The sequence below is a fragment of the Theobroma umbraticum genome, unplaced genomic scaffold (genome assembly GCF_002168275.2).
Source record: "Theobroma umbraticum cultivar Fairchild unplaced genomic scaffold, ASM216827v3 scaffold_67.0, whole genome shotgun sequence".
Lineage (NCBI taxonomy): Eukaryota > Viridiplantae > Streptophyta > Magnoliopsida > Malvales > Malvaceae > Theobroma > Theobroma umbraticum.
Window position 1 is genome coordinate 7,820,968 of NW_018397262.1, and position 14,140 is coordinate 7,835,107.

The 14,140-nt window shown below is 38.6% G+C and overlaps 3 protein-coding genes across 6 annotated transcripts; all 3 read left to right on the forward strand.

The window, feature by feature from the left end:
* The first annotated feature begins 75 nt into the window (after window positions 1-75).
* Window positions 76-1,625, forward strand: LOC110419190 (ethylene-responsive transcription factor 3-like). The gene has a single exon (XM_021432120.2). The coding sequence runs from the start codon at window positions 630-632 to the stop codon at window positions 1,311-1,313; it is 684 nt and encodes a 227-aa protein (XP_021287795.1). The 5' UTR covers window positions 76-629; the 3' UTR covers window positions 1,314-1,625.
* A 4,464-nt stretch (window positions 1,626-6,089) lies between these two features.
* LOC110419477 (extracellular ligand-gated ion channel protein (DUF3537)) lies at window positions 6,090-9,382 on the forward strand. The gene is made up of 4 exons (XM_021432548.2): window positions 6,090-6,913; window positions 8,067-8,516; window positions 8,637-8,952; window positions 9,042-9,382. The coding sequence occupies exons 1-4, from the start codon at window positions 6,515-6,517 to the stop codon at window positions 9,176-9,178; spliced, it is 1,302 nt and encodes a 433-aa protein (XP_021288223.1). The 5' UTR covers window positions 6,090-6,514; the 3' UTR covers window positions 9,179-9,382.
* Window positions 9,383-9,786: 404 nt separating this feature from the next.
* LOC110419476 (pentatricopeptide repeat-containing protein At2g33680-like) lies at window positions 9,787-14,134 on the forward strand. Of its 4 annotated transcripts, none has more exons than XR_016351421.1 (4): window positions 9,787-12,555; window positions 12,721-12,780; window positions 13,123-13,840; window positions 13,938-14,134. XR_016351421.1 is itself a non-coding variant. In XM_021432547.1 (2 exons), exons 1-2 carry the CDS (start codon window positions 9,908-9,910, stop codon window positions 12,763-12,765), a joined length of 2,598 nt encoding a protein of 865 aa, XP_021288222.1. In that variant the 5' UTR covers window positions 9,787-9,907; the 3' UTR covers window positions 12,766-13,105. The 4 variants fall into 4 exon arrangements, 1 of the variants encoding a protein (XP_021288222.1); XR_016351422.1 differs by having other exon boundaries at window positions 9,787-12,460; XR_016351420.1 differs by having other exon boundaries at window positions 9,787-12,780.
* Window positions 14,135-14,140: the final 6 nt, after the last annotated feature.

Genomic DNA, 14,140 nt, shown 5'->3' on the forward strand with positions numbered 1-14,140 from the left:
TATTTTAAAAAGATTAAAATAATTAATAATAAAAAAATAAGAATAAAAGAAAAGAGAAAAAGAGAGGAAGCAATCGAGGGCCGAGTCGGTATGTGGGGGCAAGAGAAGGTAGAGAAATCGAGAAAGCAAAGGAAAAGCCATTTCAGCCAGAGAAAAAAAAAATGAATATCATTTTTGTGTAGAAGAGAAGGTGACCCCCCCTTCCCCTTCCCTCCTGGTGCCATCCAGTTCCCATCCACCTATCTTCCTCCTCCTGCGTGAGCCCTTTTCATGGTTTTTGGGGTTCTTTCCTTGCCATTTCCATCTTCTTTCTGGCTTGTCTCCTTTGTTGGTTTCTTGATTTGTCCTTCATCTTCAACCTTGGGGTTGTTTTAGATTTTGAAATTTGATAAATAGATTAGTTTTGGGTTGGGTTGGGTTGATTTAAGCAGTTTACTGGTTTGGTTTTTTGGGTTAATCTGTAATCTTTTCATCAACCCCTTTTTCATCAACCCTGTTTGTATTGGTATAATAATTATCACTATTCTTTCAATCTTTGGAGTAATATATCTGATTTGGGATAACCCTTTTGAGAGAATTGGGTGAATCTGAAGTGTTTATTTTTGGTTTCGGGTTATAAAAATTTTTCGATGAGGAGAGGGAGAGGTGCCGCCGCCGCCGCTGCAGCAGCAACGGCGGTAGCAACGAAACCGGCACTAGAACCCAACGGATCTATAAAAGAACCGAGATACAGAGGGGTCAGGAAAAGACCATGGGGAAGATTTGCGGCCGAGATCAGGGACCCGTGGAAAAAGACAAGAGTTTGGTTAGGGACGTTCGACTCAGCGGAAGAAGCAGCTCGAGCCTACGATGCGGCGGCGAGGTCACTCCGTGGACCCAAAGCGAAAACAAATTTTCCCATAAATTCCTCCAATATCCCGGCTTTTCCGTTCGAAACCCATCATCACAACAACGAAGGCTTCATCGACCAGCAGCGGTTATACCCGATGGGCGATTTTCAAGACCCGGAGGTGAACCCGCAAAGACCCACGAGGAGTAGCATGAGTAGCACGGTGGAGTCGTTTAGTGGACCCAGACCAGCCCAACCACCGCAAAAATCGACGGATTTTGCCGTGGTTTCGACGAGGAAGTACCATCCGAGGACGCCGCCTGTGGTGCCGGAGGATTGTCACAGTGACTGTGATTCGTCGTCATCGGTTGTCGATGATGGGGATATCGCTTCGTCTTCGTGTCGGAAAACGTTGCCTTTTGATCTTAATTTTCCGCCGTTGGATGATGTCGATGATCTCCAGTGTACCGCCCTATGTCTTTAATCATGACGATGACGATGGTGACGAATGATGATGATGATGATGATGATGATGATCATTATTGAATCTTTTTTTTTAATTTTTTTTGCTTTTTTCTCAGCAGACGGATAAGAAAAAAAAAGAAAAAAAAAGGAAGAAGAATATGAGACATGATTAAGATGAAATGGTCTTAATCCCTATGAGTATGAAATATGATCCCTTCGATTTTTATCATATGATTATGATGATGATGATGATCTTTGTTGTTTAGAAATATGATGATGATGATCATGATTTAGGGTTTGTGATGTTATCTCAGATCTGAGTTTTATTTAACCTTTTGTTAAGGTTTTTTCTTTGTATAAACTTTCTCTAATTCAATCTCTCAAAACAAAATGGATTAAACTCCCCCTTTACTCCCAATTTCTCTCCTTTTTTTTGGTTCAATTTCTTGTTGCAGATCTTTCATTGTATACAATGTGATCTAGTTGCTTCAAAAATGGATTCAAATCCCCATTTCTGCAAGTTTCTCCCTTTTTGTTCAGGTTGAAAGGAGTTTGGGGCTTTGGACGTTGTTGTCTTTCTTCTCCAAGTGGTTTTTCCCCAGAAAGTTCGCTCTTTTTCAGAAAAAAGTTTTAATCTTTCTTCATCATTTTCTCTCGTTTTCTTGCCCTGTTTGCCTTCTTCACACATACACACACAAACACAAGAAAAGGGTAGATTTTGATGTTTATCGCATTGGCATTAATGTGGCAAGAGAGAGAATTCTTTTGCAATGAATTCAATCACAAGAGAGGGACTTTTTCTCCAGTCTATAGCTGTGAGTCAATTAAATGTACTAATTCAAAATTTCCATAATGCTTTCCCAGTTAAAGAAATGAAACATTGCATAGTCCTTTTGAGTGTTCATCATCTTTGGTTAAAAATGGAAGGCGCCATGAAAATCCGATTAGGCACTGTAGTGAGTCATGTGGTGATAATGACCTTGTTTTTGTTGTCTGTTGAGAGACGATTCAAAGAAGACTACCTCCCAAGGCCTCTAAATGCCAACCATGTTTGCAATTTGCATTCGCTGTTTGATCTTTCCTGGATGGTTCATGCACTTGTCTCTTCTTGTTTATTGGTTTTGGGGTTGTGGATTTGAGCCAAAAGTTGATTAACCTAACATGTTTGGCATTGAAAATTAAAGCTAAGACCTAGTAAGAAAAGAGGAAAAAAAACAAGCTTGGAAATCTTGAAGCAAGTGCTAGAGCTGATGTTGGAGAATGGGAACCAATGATACCTTGGCAGCTGCTGCCACCCCAGTGAGCTGATCTGTTTTGATTCTTTGTTAAAAAATGGATAAGCATGAGTTTTTTTTAAATTTTATTCAGACTTATCACTGCAAGGATATTCCAGTTGCCCCTAAAATTTTAATTTTTTCCATAGAACATACTCAAAAATAAAGATAATAAGATTAGATGAGCTCTGCTCAAATTTGGACCTTGTCAGTTATTCTGAGATACAATATGCTTCCCATTGAAGAAAGTTTTGTGGGTGCTAATTCTATCTCTCAAGCCTGTGAGAAGTTGGATGGATGGCATTTATCTTTTCCAATAATTTAGAGAACAAAACAGAGCATAAATTCAGTAAAGAATATGAGAAGAACTTGGACAATAATGATCTGAAATGGGTCATTGGTAAAGCAGATTTAGTCCTGAGGAAAGCTCCTTTGTGTACCACTGGCTGCAGGGAACTGTGGCAGGAACTGTTTTGAAAGGTTTCACTTGATTAATCTCAAAACATAGTTTCATTCTTTTACCCTCCCTTTTGATTTAGCTCAGAGTAGTTTCTGTCAATGTTCTTTCCTCCAATGGCTGCAGCCTGCTTTGCTTTCATGGAAAATGAGATATACAACAGATTTCCATGCTTGAACAGTTGAATACCTACAGAGAGGTTTTGCAATAGAGTAAAGTAGGATGTGTTGGGGGTGACGAAGAGGAAGACGAACAATTCCTTGAAATGTTATAACATGAGAAACATAATACTATAGTAATCAAAATCAAGTATTTAAGAAGCAAAGAACCGTTAGTTTGCTGTTTGATTTGCATTCCTGGGTTTGGTTTCTGAACCGGGCCATCTATGCCCTGTGGCTTCCCTCAAAGGGCAAAAATAGACTTCTTTCCCATGACCTAAGACCTGGTTTGGTTTGGTCTAGTTGAAAAGATTAGCATATGGCTTGTTTTGCCAATGGACAAAGACTTATGCTTTAGCCCAGGCAAAGATCTGATATATACAGTCTCAAAGAGTTAACACTTGATCTGGAAACTGGAATCATTTTTTTTTTGAAAGGCAGGAAACTGGAATCATTGACCAATCTTTGGATTCTTAGTAATTTCCTAATTAATGGAGGATTTCATTAATTATGGCAAGTGTTTTCATTTGACATGATTTCATATGGCACATTTACTAGGATTTTCTTGTCAGACCTAAATAGAAAATCCTTTCCAGAATTCAAGCCAATTTTGAAGGGTTCGTTTTCTTGTAAATGGAAGTGAATCAACACATATTTCAAACTTCCATAAAAACATCTTTAACTCAAACTCTATATCAATTAAGCAAACAAATTTTCTTTCCCTTAGAAACACTACAGAAATCAGTCAAGGCTCAAACTTATATGCTTTGCTTCTCCATTTTTCACTCTCACAACTTGTTTTGAGTCCATTCTCCAACAATATGAGGCATCAGAGTTGTCCCGAAAGGCAACTATATGAATCAAGGTGCTTTGACATCTTCCTTTGTGTGTCGATTCTCACAATTTTTTCATTGCTTGTTCTTGCGTGTGTCTTGATCATCAAATCACACCCAGACCCTCCCATTGTCCATATAAACTCAGTACAAGCTCTCCACTTCAACATCTCCTCCACATCTCTACTGACAGCCTGCCTCAGGATACAGTTATCTCTGAAGAACCCCAACAAGAAAACAAGTTTCTCTGTTGAGAGCATCATGGCATATCTGGTCTATCAGAGGAGATACTCATTCTTGGCCACCAACATCAATCCCTTCTACCTACAATCAAGGACCAAAGCTGTAGTTCATGCAAATTTTGATGCAACATCTATGTTTCTCAAGAGTAACGTAAGTAATGGCATGAGGGCAGAGTTGATGGATCTGGAAGTGGTGAATTTTGATGTCAGGATTTATTGTAGGGCTTGGTTTTATCCTAGTTCATCTTGGTTCTGGGGATGGGAAATGATGTATATTAGATGTAAGGATGTGATGGTGGGATTTTTGTCCAACAAAACCAGTGGTACCATGTTGCATAGCCCAAGAAGATGCAAGGTTGAGCTAATGTTTCAATCTAAGGACTAGCTCTCTGGCTTTGAAAGGTTGTTTAATACTTAAATCTTATGATAGACTAGATTATTTCATATTTTGGTTGAGACTGAACTGCTTTTTTTTTTGTCTATTTTGGAACTTTCAAAGTAAATTTTTGAAATGAACTCTGGAGACATATGATTGCTTTCTCAGTAAGCATATTTACATATTTCAGAATCAAATCCAGATTAAAAAGTTATTAAAGATCTGTAATGAAGGGTCTATGATTAAAAAGTATGAAGAGTAAAATGAAAGCTGATATGAGCTTTGCTCTTAAATTCATGTTGTTTTCCATTTTCAAGCCTAGAGAAACTAAGGGTGTTCATCAGGATCGGTGTTCATCAGGATCAGTGTTTTCCAGAAATCAAAAGAACAACAGATTGTGAGTCAATCACAAAAGAATTGAAGTGGTTGCTCATGATTTTCCATTGACAATCTCAGTACATCAGCAGGAAGCTACCAATCAATTTTGGCCGAAACACTGCCACTCATAACCTTGACCTACTTCACAAATAATTTATCTGTGACTATTGAGAATCGAAAGATCATTGACAGATGATTCATCAACTTATCGTCAGGAGTGAGCTGGTCTTTTGCTATTAGTCAAAAATTGCAGATGCTGAAAGAGACAGTTGTCTGTCAAAACCCTCCGGATGAACTCATGAAAACCTTTCTCCCCCACCCCCATCTTTCCTGTGACACACAGCTAAAAGCCAAAGCAAAGTCCCCCAACATGAATTTGATATCTTTTTTGCCAACTTTGAATCTCCCTTTTAAACCATACAAAATGTTTCAATCAACTGCTAAAGAGAGCAAATTCTGCAATGAACTAAGGACAAGTATTGCTCTAAGCAGTGTTGTTTAATTGCATAATTAGACATGGATGAACCTTGGCACCAAATTCCCATGTGGCAATGTCATGTTGGAGATTTGCGTGAATGGTGGCCTGACATTACACGTTGCAATCCCTGATGGTTGCCTGGGTCCCTCCCATTAGCTGTATTAGACTCTCTATCAGTATCTCTGGTGAGTAAGTAACTTGCTTCACATGGAACCTTGCCCAAGCATGGTTTTTTTTTTTTTTTAGTTCAATAAAGAAAAAGGGCAGAATTCAAGAATCCAACAAAAAGTTTGAGATTATATTTGTAATCTCACTGTTGTTTCTTGTATGAATTGCCAAACACCCTTGGATTGCATGTTCTGCCCCAACTATATATTTGATAAAAATAACATGTTAAATATAAATTTTCGTTATCATTTTTTAAAATAATATTTACAAATGCCCAATAACCGGATCTATGACGGGCATATAATCATTCTTTATTAGAACGTAAAAAGAATGCTGACATTATACCATGTAACAGCATGGTGAGTAGGCTGTTTGATGATCTGTAAATTGCAATTGATTGACCTGTAAGCAACAAGCTTAACATACATGATTCTGCTCAATTTGGACACTTCATCTGAGGACCACAAATAAAGGTACTACTTGAAACTTACTTGAACTCGATATGAGTATTAAAAGTGTTATCAGAACCTTATGTTATTGGGTCGGATACCCGCAGATTCTCTAAAACATCAGTGTATTTACATCCCAAACCAAAAACCAACATCAAATTCAGACAGAAACAGAAGTAACTCATATATATGATTTGTACAGTCAAAACCAGAACAGCCCAGATCAAACTTTCAGCTAGATTTTGCCTCTCCAACACCTGTATGCCTCTCATTGGACTAACTTCCGACGAAAGCGTTATAAAAACTAACCAACAGTTCCGAACATCCCGGAACTCCCTTACTTTCTCCCATTCAGACCCCAAACTTTTTCCAGCTTTCTCCCTTGCTTCGCAGCTAAACGACCCTTCATGGGAGACGCCAGGGAACCTTTGGTGGATCGAACTAAGTTCATGAGAACCATTTCTCATGCACAAGACGAGTTGCAAAGCTTTAGAACGTACCTCAGATGGATGTGTGTTGACCAATCCGATGTTTGGACAGCTTGTTTGTCTTGGTTCGTGTTCATTCTTTTGGGACTCGTTGTCCCTGCCGTGTCCCATTTCTTGCTAGCTTGTTCCACTTGCGATGCTAGGCATGCAAGGCCTTATGATTGGGTGGTTCAGCTGTCACTGAGCAGTGTTGCATCTTTATCTTTTGTTTGTTTGACGAGGTTCGTGAAGAAGTATGGTTTGAGGAGGTTCTTGTTCTTTGATAAGCTTTGTGATGAAAGTGAGACTGTTAGGAAAGGATACACTGGTCAGCTCAATGTAAGTTTTTTCCCTTCCTCTCTTCTTAAACTGGAATTTTTGCAGAGTTCTCATATGGGATTTCAATGAATTTCTGGTTTTTGTTCAGGATCTTGTTATTGTTTGATTGTTTTGGCACTTTTCTGGATTTTTTGGGTGTTATGTTACATTTGTTATTGATCATTCTTCATCTCTGAATCTTTAGTCACTGATAGGGAAGAGTTTAGTTCAATTCCCTTGAAATTTTCAGTTTCTATGAAATGAGCTAAGTCAAAGATCCATAATTCACTGAAATCACACCTATGATCATGCTGGGTTTGACTTGATCAGCCAAAAGAATCCCATAATTAAGCTAGCTGTCATGGCTTTCCAGCCACATATAAACCAAAAAATATCACAAGTAAACAAAAGAAAGTGATTCCCCTAACCAGGAAATGAGAATTAACCATTTTCTGGATGTCTTGATTGCTCAGAGTTTTCTGGAACTTTAGTGAGTGAGTTCCAAACACCTCATAGTGGAAGATGAGTCACCCTTATCTTTTTACACAAGGAGATTCCTAACAATGATCGAGAAGTTTCGGATGAACAGTAACAAATATCTGATGACTATTCTCTACTTTGGGTTCCAACTACATATACATGATTGTTGTTTCCTTTAGCATTCATTCTCTTCATTGGAACATGTGAAAGATAGAACTTTTAAGCTGTAATAGCTGTAAGTTTCTGCATCATCAAACTAGCAGATAATGTAAGAGCTGATGTTTGCTAGAGAAATACACCCCATCTAAGCTAACCAAACTTCTGTTAAGCATTTTGAGCAGGCATTAGTTTCTTGTCACCGATCTACCACTATTAGGTCAAAATATTCACATCATCTTCCATAATGATTAAGTGATTGGGGCATAACATAAGTCAATAGTATGTGGATAGCATTCTTTCTTTTTTCTTTTGGAACAAATCAGATAACATTTTTCCTGGAATATCAGAAAGCTATGAGGAAAATGCAGAATAATGCCAAGTGATTCACTTGAAAAGCCTAGAACTATATAAGACCTAGAATGCGGTTCCATCAAGTGTTTGTTTCCTTTTGGCTTGTGGGGTTTGGATAATAAACATTTTAAAGTTTCAAATTTATATGTTAACATTGATTTTTTGTGCTGTTTAATTTATACAGAGATCACTGAAGATTGTATCAATTTTTGTTCTCCCTTGTTTCGTAGCTGAGAGTGCATACAAGGTATGGTGGTATGCCTCGGGTGCTTCACAAATTCCCTTCTTAGGAATTGTCTGGCTAAGTGACGCAATGGCTTGTATGATGGAGTTGTGCTCATGGCTCTATCGCGCGACAGTCTTCTTCCTGGTTTGTGTTCTCTTCCGCCTGATCTGCAACCTCCAGGTCCTCCGGATCCAGGATTTTGCTCAGGTTTTCCAAGTTGATTCCGATGTTGGTTCTGTCTTGTCTGAGCACCTGAGGATCAGGAGACACTTGAGGATCATCAGCCATAGATATCGCGCGTTTATCTTATGGTGCCTGATTTTGGTCACAGGCAGCCAATTCACCTCTTTGCTTATCACCACAAAGGCTGATGCTGAATTGAATATTTATAAAGCTGGAGAGCTTGCTGTAAGTGTTCATTGATCTGTTCCAAAACTATGTGTTTCCCTGCATCATATTCTCTAGTCTAGTGTCAAATTTGAAAAGGACCTAGCCATGATTTCAATGATTTGTACTTTCTTGTTGCAGATGTGCTCTATAACTCTCCTTACAGGACTCAGTATATTACTGCGAAGCGCGACAAAAATCACGCACAAGGCGCAGTCTGTCACATGCCTTGCTGCAAAGTGGCATGTTTGTGCAACATTGGATTCCTTTGATGCAAATGATGGCGAGACGCCAAGGACTCCAGCCATCCATGGCTGCCAAGCCTTTCCTTATGTAGGTACTGATGGTGAATCTGATGGTGAGGACGCTGGCGATGAAGAAGATGATATAGACAACAACAAGCTGATCCCAGCTTATGCATACAGCACCATCTCATACCAAAAGAGACAAGCTCTAGGTAAATGCCATTAGGGTTCTAGGAAAGGAACATTAACATTGTTAATGTCTTGATCTCCATTGATGATTCGTTTTTGTTCTTGATGACAGTGACATACTTTGAGAACAATAGAGCTGGGATTACAATCTATGGCTTCACACTGGACAGGAGCACCCTTCACACCATTTTTGGCATTGAGTTATCTCTTGTTCTATGGTTGCTTGGAAAGACCATTGGTATTTCTTGAAGGAAAAATCCAGGCAAACCATGTATGGGATCTATGTTCACCATGGAAGAGGAGGAGAAAGAGAGAGAGAGAGAGATCAGAGGGATTTATGTAAAGGTTTTGTCTTTGATTCATTTCTTCTTTTGTGTAAAAGAAGTTTTGCCCATGGTATGTTTTGTTTCCCATTGTAAAACAATTAGTAATCCACATTATTGTTTATTATTATTTTTGATTGAATTCGATTAATTTAATTCGGTATATTTAATTTCAGTTTTAATTGATTATTTGGTTGGTTTATTTTAATTTTTGATTTTCAAAATTTACAATTAAATAGATAAAAATATTAAAAAAAATCAATCAAATTGATTGAGATAAATCAATTTTGATTATTTCGATTTTAGAGCATAGTTTGTCAATTCAAATATTTTTTATAAAAATTTGATTAATTTAAGAATTTGAAATTTTAAAATCGAATCCACCAAATTCTCACTTCCAATGGTGAGGGCTCTATGTACTTGAAGCCTTGTCCAAAGCACGTTTCGTTGGAAAGTACGTGTCGTTTTGGAGCCAAAGCCTAAACATTCTAAAGCGCGCCCTTTTACAATCAACAACAAAGAGAGAAAGAAAAGAGCTCTGCTTTTTCCCTCTTCGCCTACTAAAGAGCAAGCTATCTAGTACCATGATAAAGCTTCAAACTATATAGATTTACACAAAGGAAATCTAGAAATCCAGCTAAATCTTTTAGCGTCAATGCTTGTTCCATCACTTGATTTTCGATGCTTTTCCCTCAGAAAACACAGTCCTTTCATTAAATTCCCTAGGAGGTCTCTTTTAGCCTCATTTCAGTTGGTTTCTTGCTTTACTACCCTCATTGCTACAAATGAGATAAACCCCATTTTCTATCCACCTTTAAAAGTCACACCTTTCAAAGAAAAGATAAAGCTTGATAGAACTAAAAGGTTAAAACTTTACTCTAAGATTCTACATGATTGTGCTTCAAAGGGGTCTTTGCGTTTAGCCAAAGTTGTTCATGGGAAGATAATAAAAAATGGGCTTGACCCAGATTTGCATTTATGGAACTCTTTGGTGAATGTTTACGCAAAATGTGGGAGCTTTGGATATGCTTGTAAAGTGCTTGATATAATGTCTGAAACAGATGTTGTATCTTGGACTGCTCTGTTTTCTGGTTTAGTTAATGAAGGGCATGGCTCTGCTGTGTTGGGTTTGTATTGTTTTATGAAGAAAGATGGTGTTAGGCCAAATGGGCATTGCTTGGTGACTGCTTTGAAAGCTTGTTCTTTGAGTTTAGATTTGTTTTTTGGGACACTGTTGCATGGAGAAGGTGTTAAAGTTGGGGTATTGTTGGATGTTTTTGTTGGGTCTTCCCTTGTTGATCTTTATGCGAAATGTGGTGAGATGGAACTCGCCGAGAGAGTGTTTGTTTACATGGATAAAAAGAATGTTGTGTCATGGAATGCATTGTTTAATGGTTATGCACTAAAGGGTGATGCAGGAAAGGTTTTGAATTTGTTTGAAGGGATGACGGAATCTGAATTGAGATGTAGTAAGTTTACTTTGTCAAATGTGCTCAAGAGTTGCACATATTTGGGAAACTTAACACGGGGCTCGATAGCACATTCTTTGGTGATTAAGACTGGTTGTGAGCATGATGAATTTGTTGGTTGCTGCCTTCTTGACATGTATTCAAAATGTGGACTGGTTGAGGATGCACTCAAGGTCTTTAAAAGGATTCAAGAACCCAACATAGTTGCCTGGAGTGCAATGATTGACTGCCTTGATGAGCAAGGCCAGATTCAAGAAGCAGCTGAGATGTTTTGCCTAATGAGACACAAAGGGGTAAGCCCCAATCAGCATACTTTTTCCAGTATTGCTGGTGCAGCCACTAATTTGGGTGATCCGCTTTTTTGTGAAGGCATTCATGCGTGTATAATTAAACATGGCTTTGAATCTGAAAACGTTTTAAGCAATGCACTTATTTCCATGTATATGAACATCAGGTCTGTCCAAAATGGTTGGCAGGTGTTTAAGGAAATGAGTTCATGGGATTTGGCTTCATGGAATGCCCTTCTTTCTGGACCACTTGATGATAAAACTTGTGATCAGGGACCAAGTATCTTTCACAAGATGCTTGCAGCAGGTTGTAGGCCTGATATCTGCACCTTTACTAGCATCCTAAGATCTTGTTCCAGCCTCCTAAATCTAAAATTTGGGCAGCAAGTGCATGCTCACATAATAAAGAATGGCCTAAATGATAATAACTTAGTGGGAACATCTCTTATTGACTTGTATGCCAAAAATAGATTCTTGGAGGATGCAGAGCTACTTTTCAGTCAATTGATTGAGATCGATCTTTTTTCGTGGACAGCATTAATTGCTGGTTATGCTCAAACTGATTGTGTAGAGAAGGCTATCAAGTGCTTCAATCAGATGCAAAGACAAGGTGTGAAACCCAATGAATTCACTCTTGCTACCTGTTTGAGTAGTTGCTCTAAGATGGCAATGTTGGAAAATGGGCAGCTGCTTCATTCTATGGCGATTAAAGCTGGGCATTCAGTGGACCTGTTTGTATCAAGTGCTCTTGTAGATATGTATGCCAACTGTGGCTGCATAGAAGAAGCTGAATCTGCTTTCCAGGGCATGGTGTCAGCAGATGTCGTATTGTGGAACACAATGCTTTTTGGATACTTGCAACATGGGCAAGGATTGAAAGTCTTGGAAACTTTTAGGACAATGTTGGATGAAGGCCTTGAGCCAGATGAGGTTACAATCATTGGAGTTTTATCTGCATGTAGTTATATGGGCTTGGTTGAAGAAGGGAAAGAGCACTTTGACTCTCTGACCAATGTTTATGGAATAATACCTACAATTGAGCATTATGCCTGTATGATTGATATTTTAGGTCGAGCTGGAAAATTTAATGAAGTTGAAAGCTTTGTCAAGGACATGAAGGTTACATCAACTGCCTTGATTTGGGAGACGGTTCTTGGGTCTTGTAGAATGCATGGAAATGACAAATTAGGTGATATTGCTGCAGAGAAACTCTTCGAGCTTGACCCTGATACAGCCTCCCATTACATATTACTAGCAAATATTTTTGCTGCCAAGGGTAGGTGGGATGATGTCCGTAGGGTCAGGGCATTAATGACCAGTCGTGGTGTTAAGAAAGAATCTGGGTGTAGTTGGGTGATGGTCAGTGGTCAACTGCACATCTTCGGGTCTGCAGATGGTTCGCATCCAATGAGCAGGGAAATCTATACGAAATTGCAGGAGCTTGTACAGAAGGTTAGTTTAGCAGGTTATGTGCCTAAGACAGAACATGTACTCCATAATGTTAGCCACAGAGAAAAAATGGAACAGCTCTTTTATCATAATGAAAGGTTAGCACTTGCTTTTACCCTTATAAGCATCAACCCCATGAAAACAGTCCGGATATTCAAAAATTTGCTCATATGTGAAGACTGCCATGATTTTATGAAACTTGTCTCTAGTATCATATAACAGGAGATTGTTGTTTGTGATGTGAATTGTTTCCATCGCTTCAGGAGTGGCATTTGCTCATGTCAAGATTGGTGGTGATTTTGCTCTAGTCATCCAGCAAAAAGGTTTGTTCCAGATAATTATCCTTATATTTTTCTCTATAATTTGTTTGCAGGGCTTTGGAGATTAGTTGTTAAGTGATCATGTTCATGAGTTGTCATGTGAGTAGCACCAATTGCTTGATCGTGAACTTGCACGGTAGATGATTGTTATACTTTTCTGATGTTGTTCTAAAAGCGAAGCTTTCTTTAAATCTCTTAAACCATGGTTTTGGATGTATAAAAGTTAATATTTCAGGGTAGTCCTCCCTAATGTTCTGTTGTTGAAAAATACCTATTTTTTATTTTCTTTTGTGGATATCAATCTTCCTCATCTGTCTCCTATTCTATCTGATCTGCAACCTCCAGGTTCTGTCTCCTGGATTTTCTCAAAATCTCCAAGTTGATTACGACGTGGAGTCATCTTTGTCTGAGCACATTAGGATCTGGAGGCACTTGAGGATCATTAGCTATCAATATCTCGTGTTCAAATTAAGGCTTCTGATCTTAGTCACAGGGAGCCAAATCACCTCGTTGCTTATCACTACCAAGGCCATTGTTAATGGTGCTTCAAATGGTCCTCTGATTTTGGGGAATGTCCTGCATTGGCAAGTGATTAGATTGGCATCCAGATTTGCAATGTTGGATGTTGCAGTGAATGTTTATGCAAGATGTAGAAGTTTCAGGTCTTCCTGTCAGTATACATTGCTTCCTTGTGTTCATTTATGCTTTCTTTTTATTTGCACTGTGTTTATTAGATCTTTTTCTCTTTACCGTTTCCTTAGAGGTTAGGGTGATTTTCTGATTCCCTGAGACAGGGATATGTTGGAGAATTCATCATGGCCTTGCAGGTTGGTGAATTTGTAGATTTCTTGCATTCTGATAATATTAACCCATCCCTTCTAATCTGACCTTTACTTTGATGTGTCACCAGTTTAACAAGCTGGACGTGAAATGATACTTGATCATCTGAGTAAGTATGGTAGGACCATCACATTTGGCTTCACTCTTCTATTGCATGTTGGGAGGTTTATTCGAAGATGACTACTTCTGCTGCGATGGAAGTTTCTGATCTGTATCACATGCAGTAAGCATACTATTTTTGTTTCCTTTTGAGTAAGGTGTGTCTGATTCACAAGCTTTCCTTGTGGAAAACTTCTGACTGTTTTCTTTACTTGGTTCAGAAGACTGACATTCTTCAACATCAAGTAATCCGGATATAAACGAATGCTTACGCGATCATAAATCAACGCCTTGATAAAGTTTTTCTCGGTATGTACCCAAAAGGAACACAGATGTTGTTTTCATAACGAGCCAAGTTTGAATGATTTTTCTCCCATTGATGCCAGTGACTTTGAAGAGCAACGAAGCTGTTCCGGGCTTCTGG

Excerpts from the sequence above, each read along its gene's own strand:
- LOC110419190 (XM_021432120.2), top strand. The coding sequence starts at position 630 with ATGAGGAGAGGGAGAGGTGCCGCCGCCGCCGCTGCAGCAGCAACGGCG.
- LOC110419477 (XM_021432548.2), top strand. The coding sequence starts at position 6,515 with ATGGGAGACGCCAGGGAACCTTTGGTGGATCGAACTAAGTTCATGAGA. Across the intron at positions 6,914-8,066 it reads GATACACTGGTCAGCTCAAT|AGATCACTGAAGATTGTATC; the intron begins GTAAGTTTTTTC and ends TAATTTATACAG. Across the intron at positions 8,953-9,041 it reads CCAAAAGAGACAAGCTCTAG|TGACATACTTTGAGAACAAT; the intron begins GTAAATGCCATT and ends TCTTGATGACAG.
- LOC110419476 (XM_021432547.1), top strand. The coding sequence starts at position 9,908 with ATGCTTGTTCCATCACTTGATTTTCGATGCTTTTCCCTCAGAAAACAC. Across the intron at positions 12,461-12,720 it reads TGCAGGAGCTTGTACAGAAG|GAGTGGCATTTGCTCATGTC; the intron begins GTTAGTTTAGCA and ends CCATCGCTTCAG.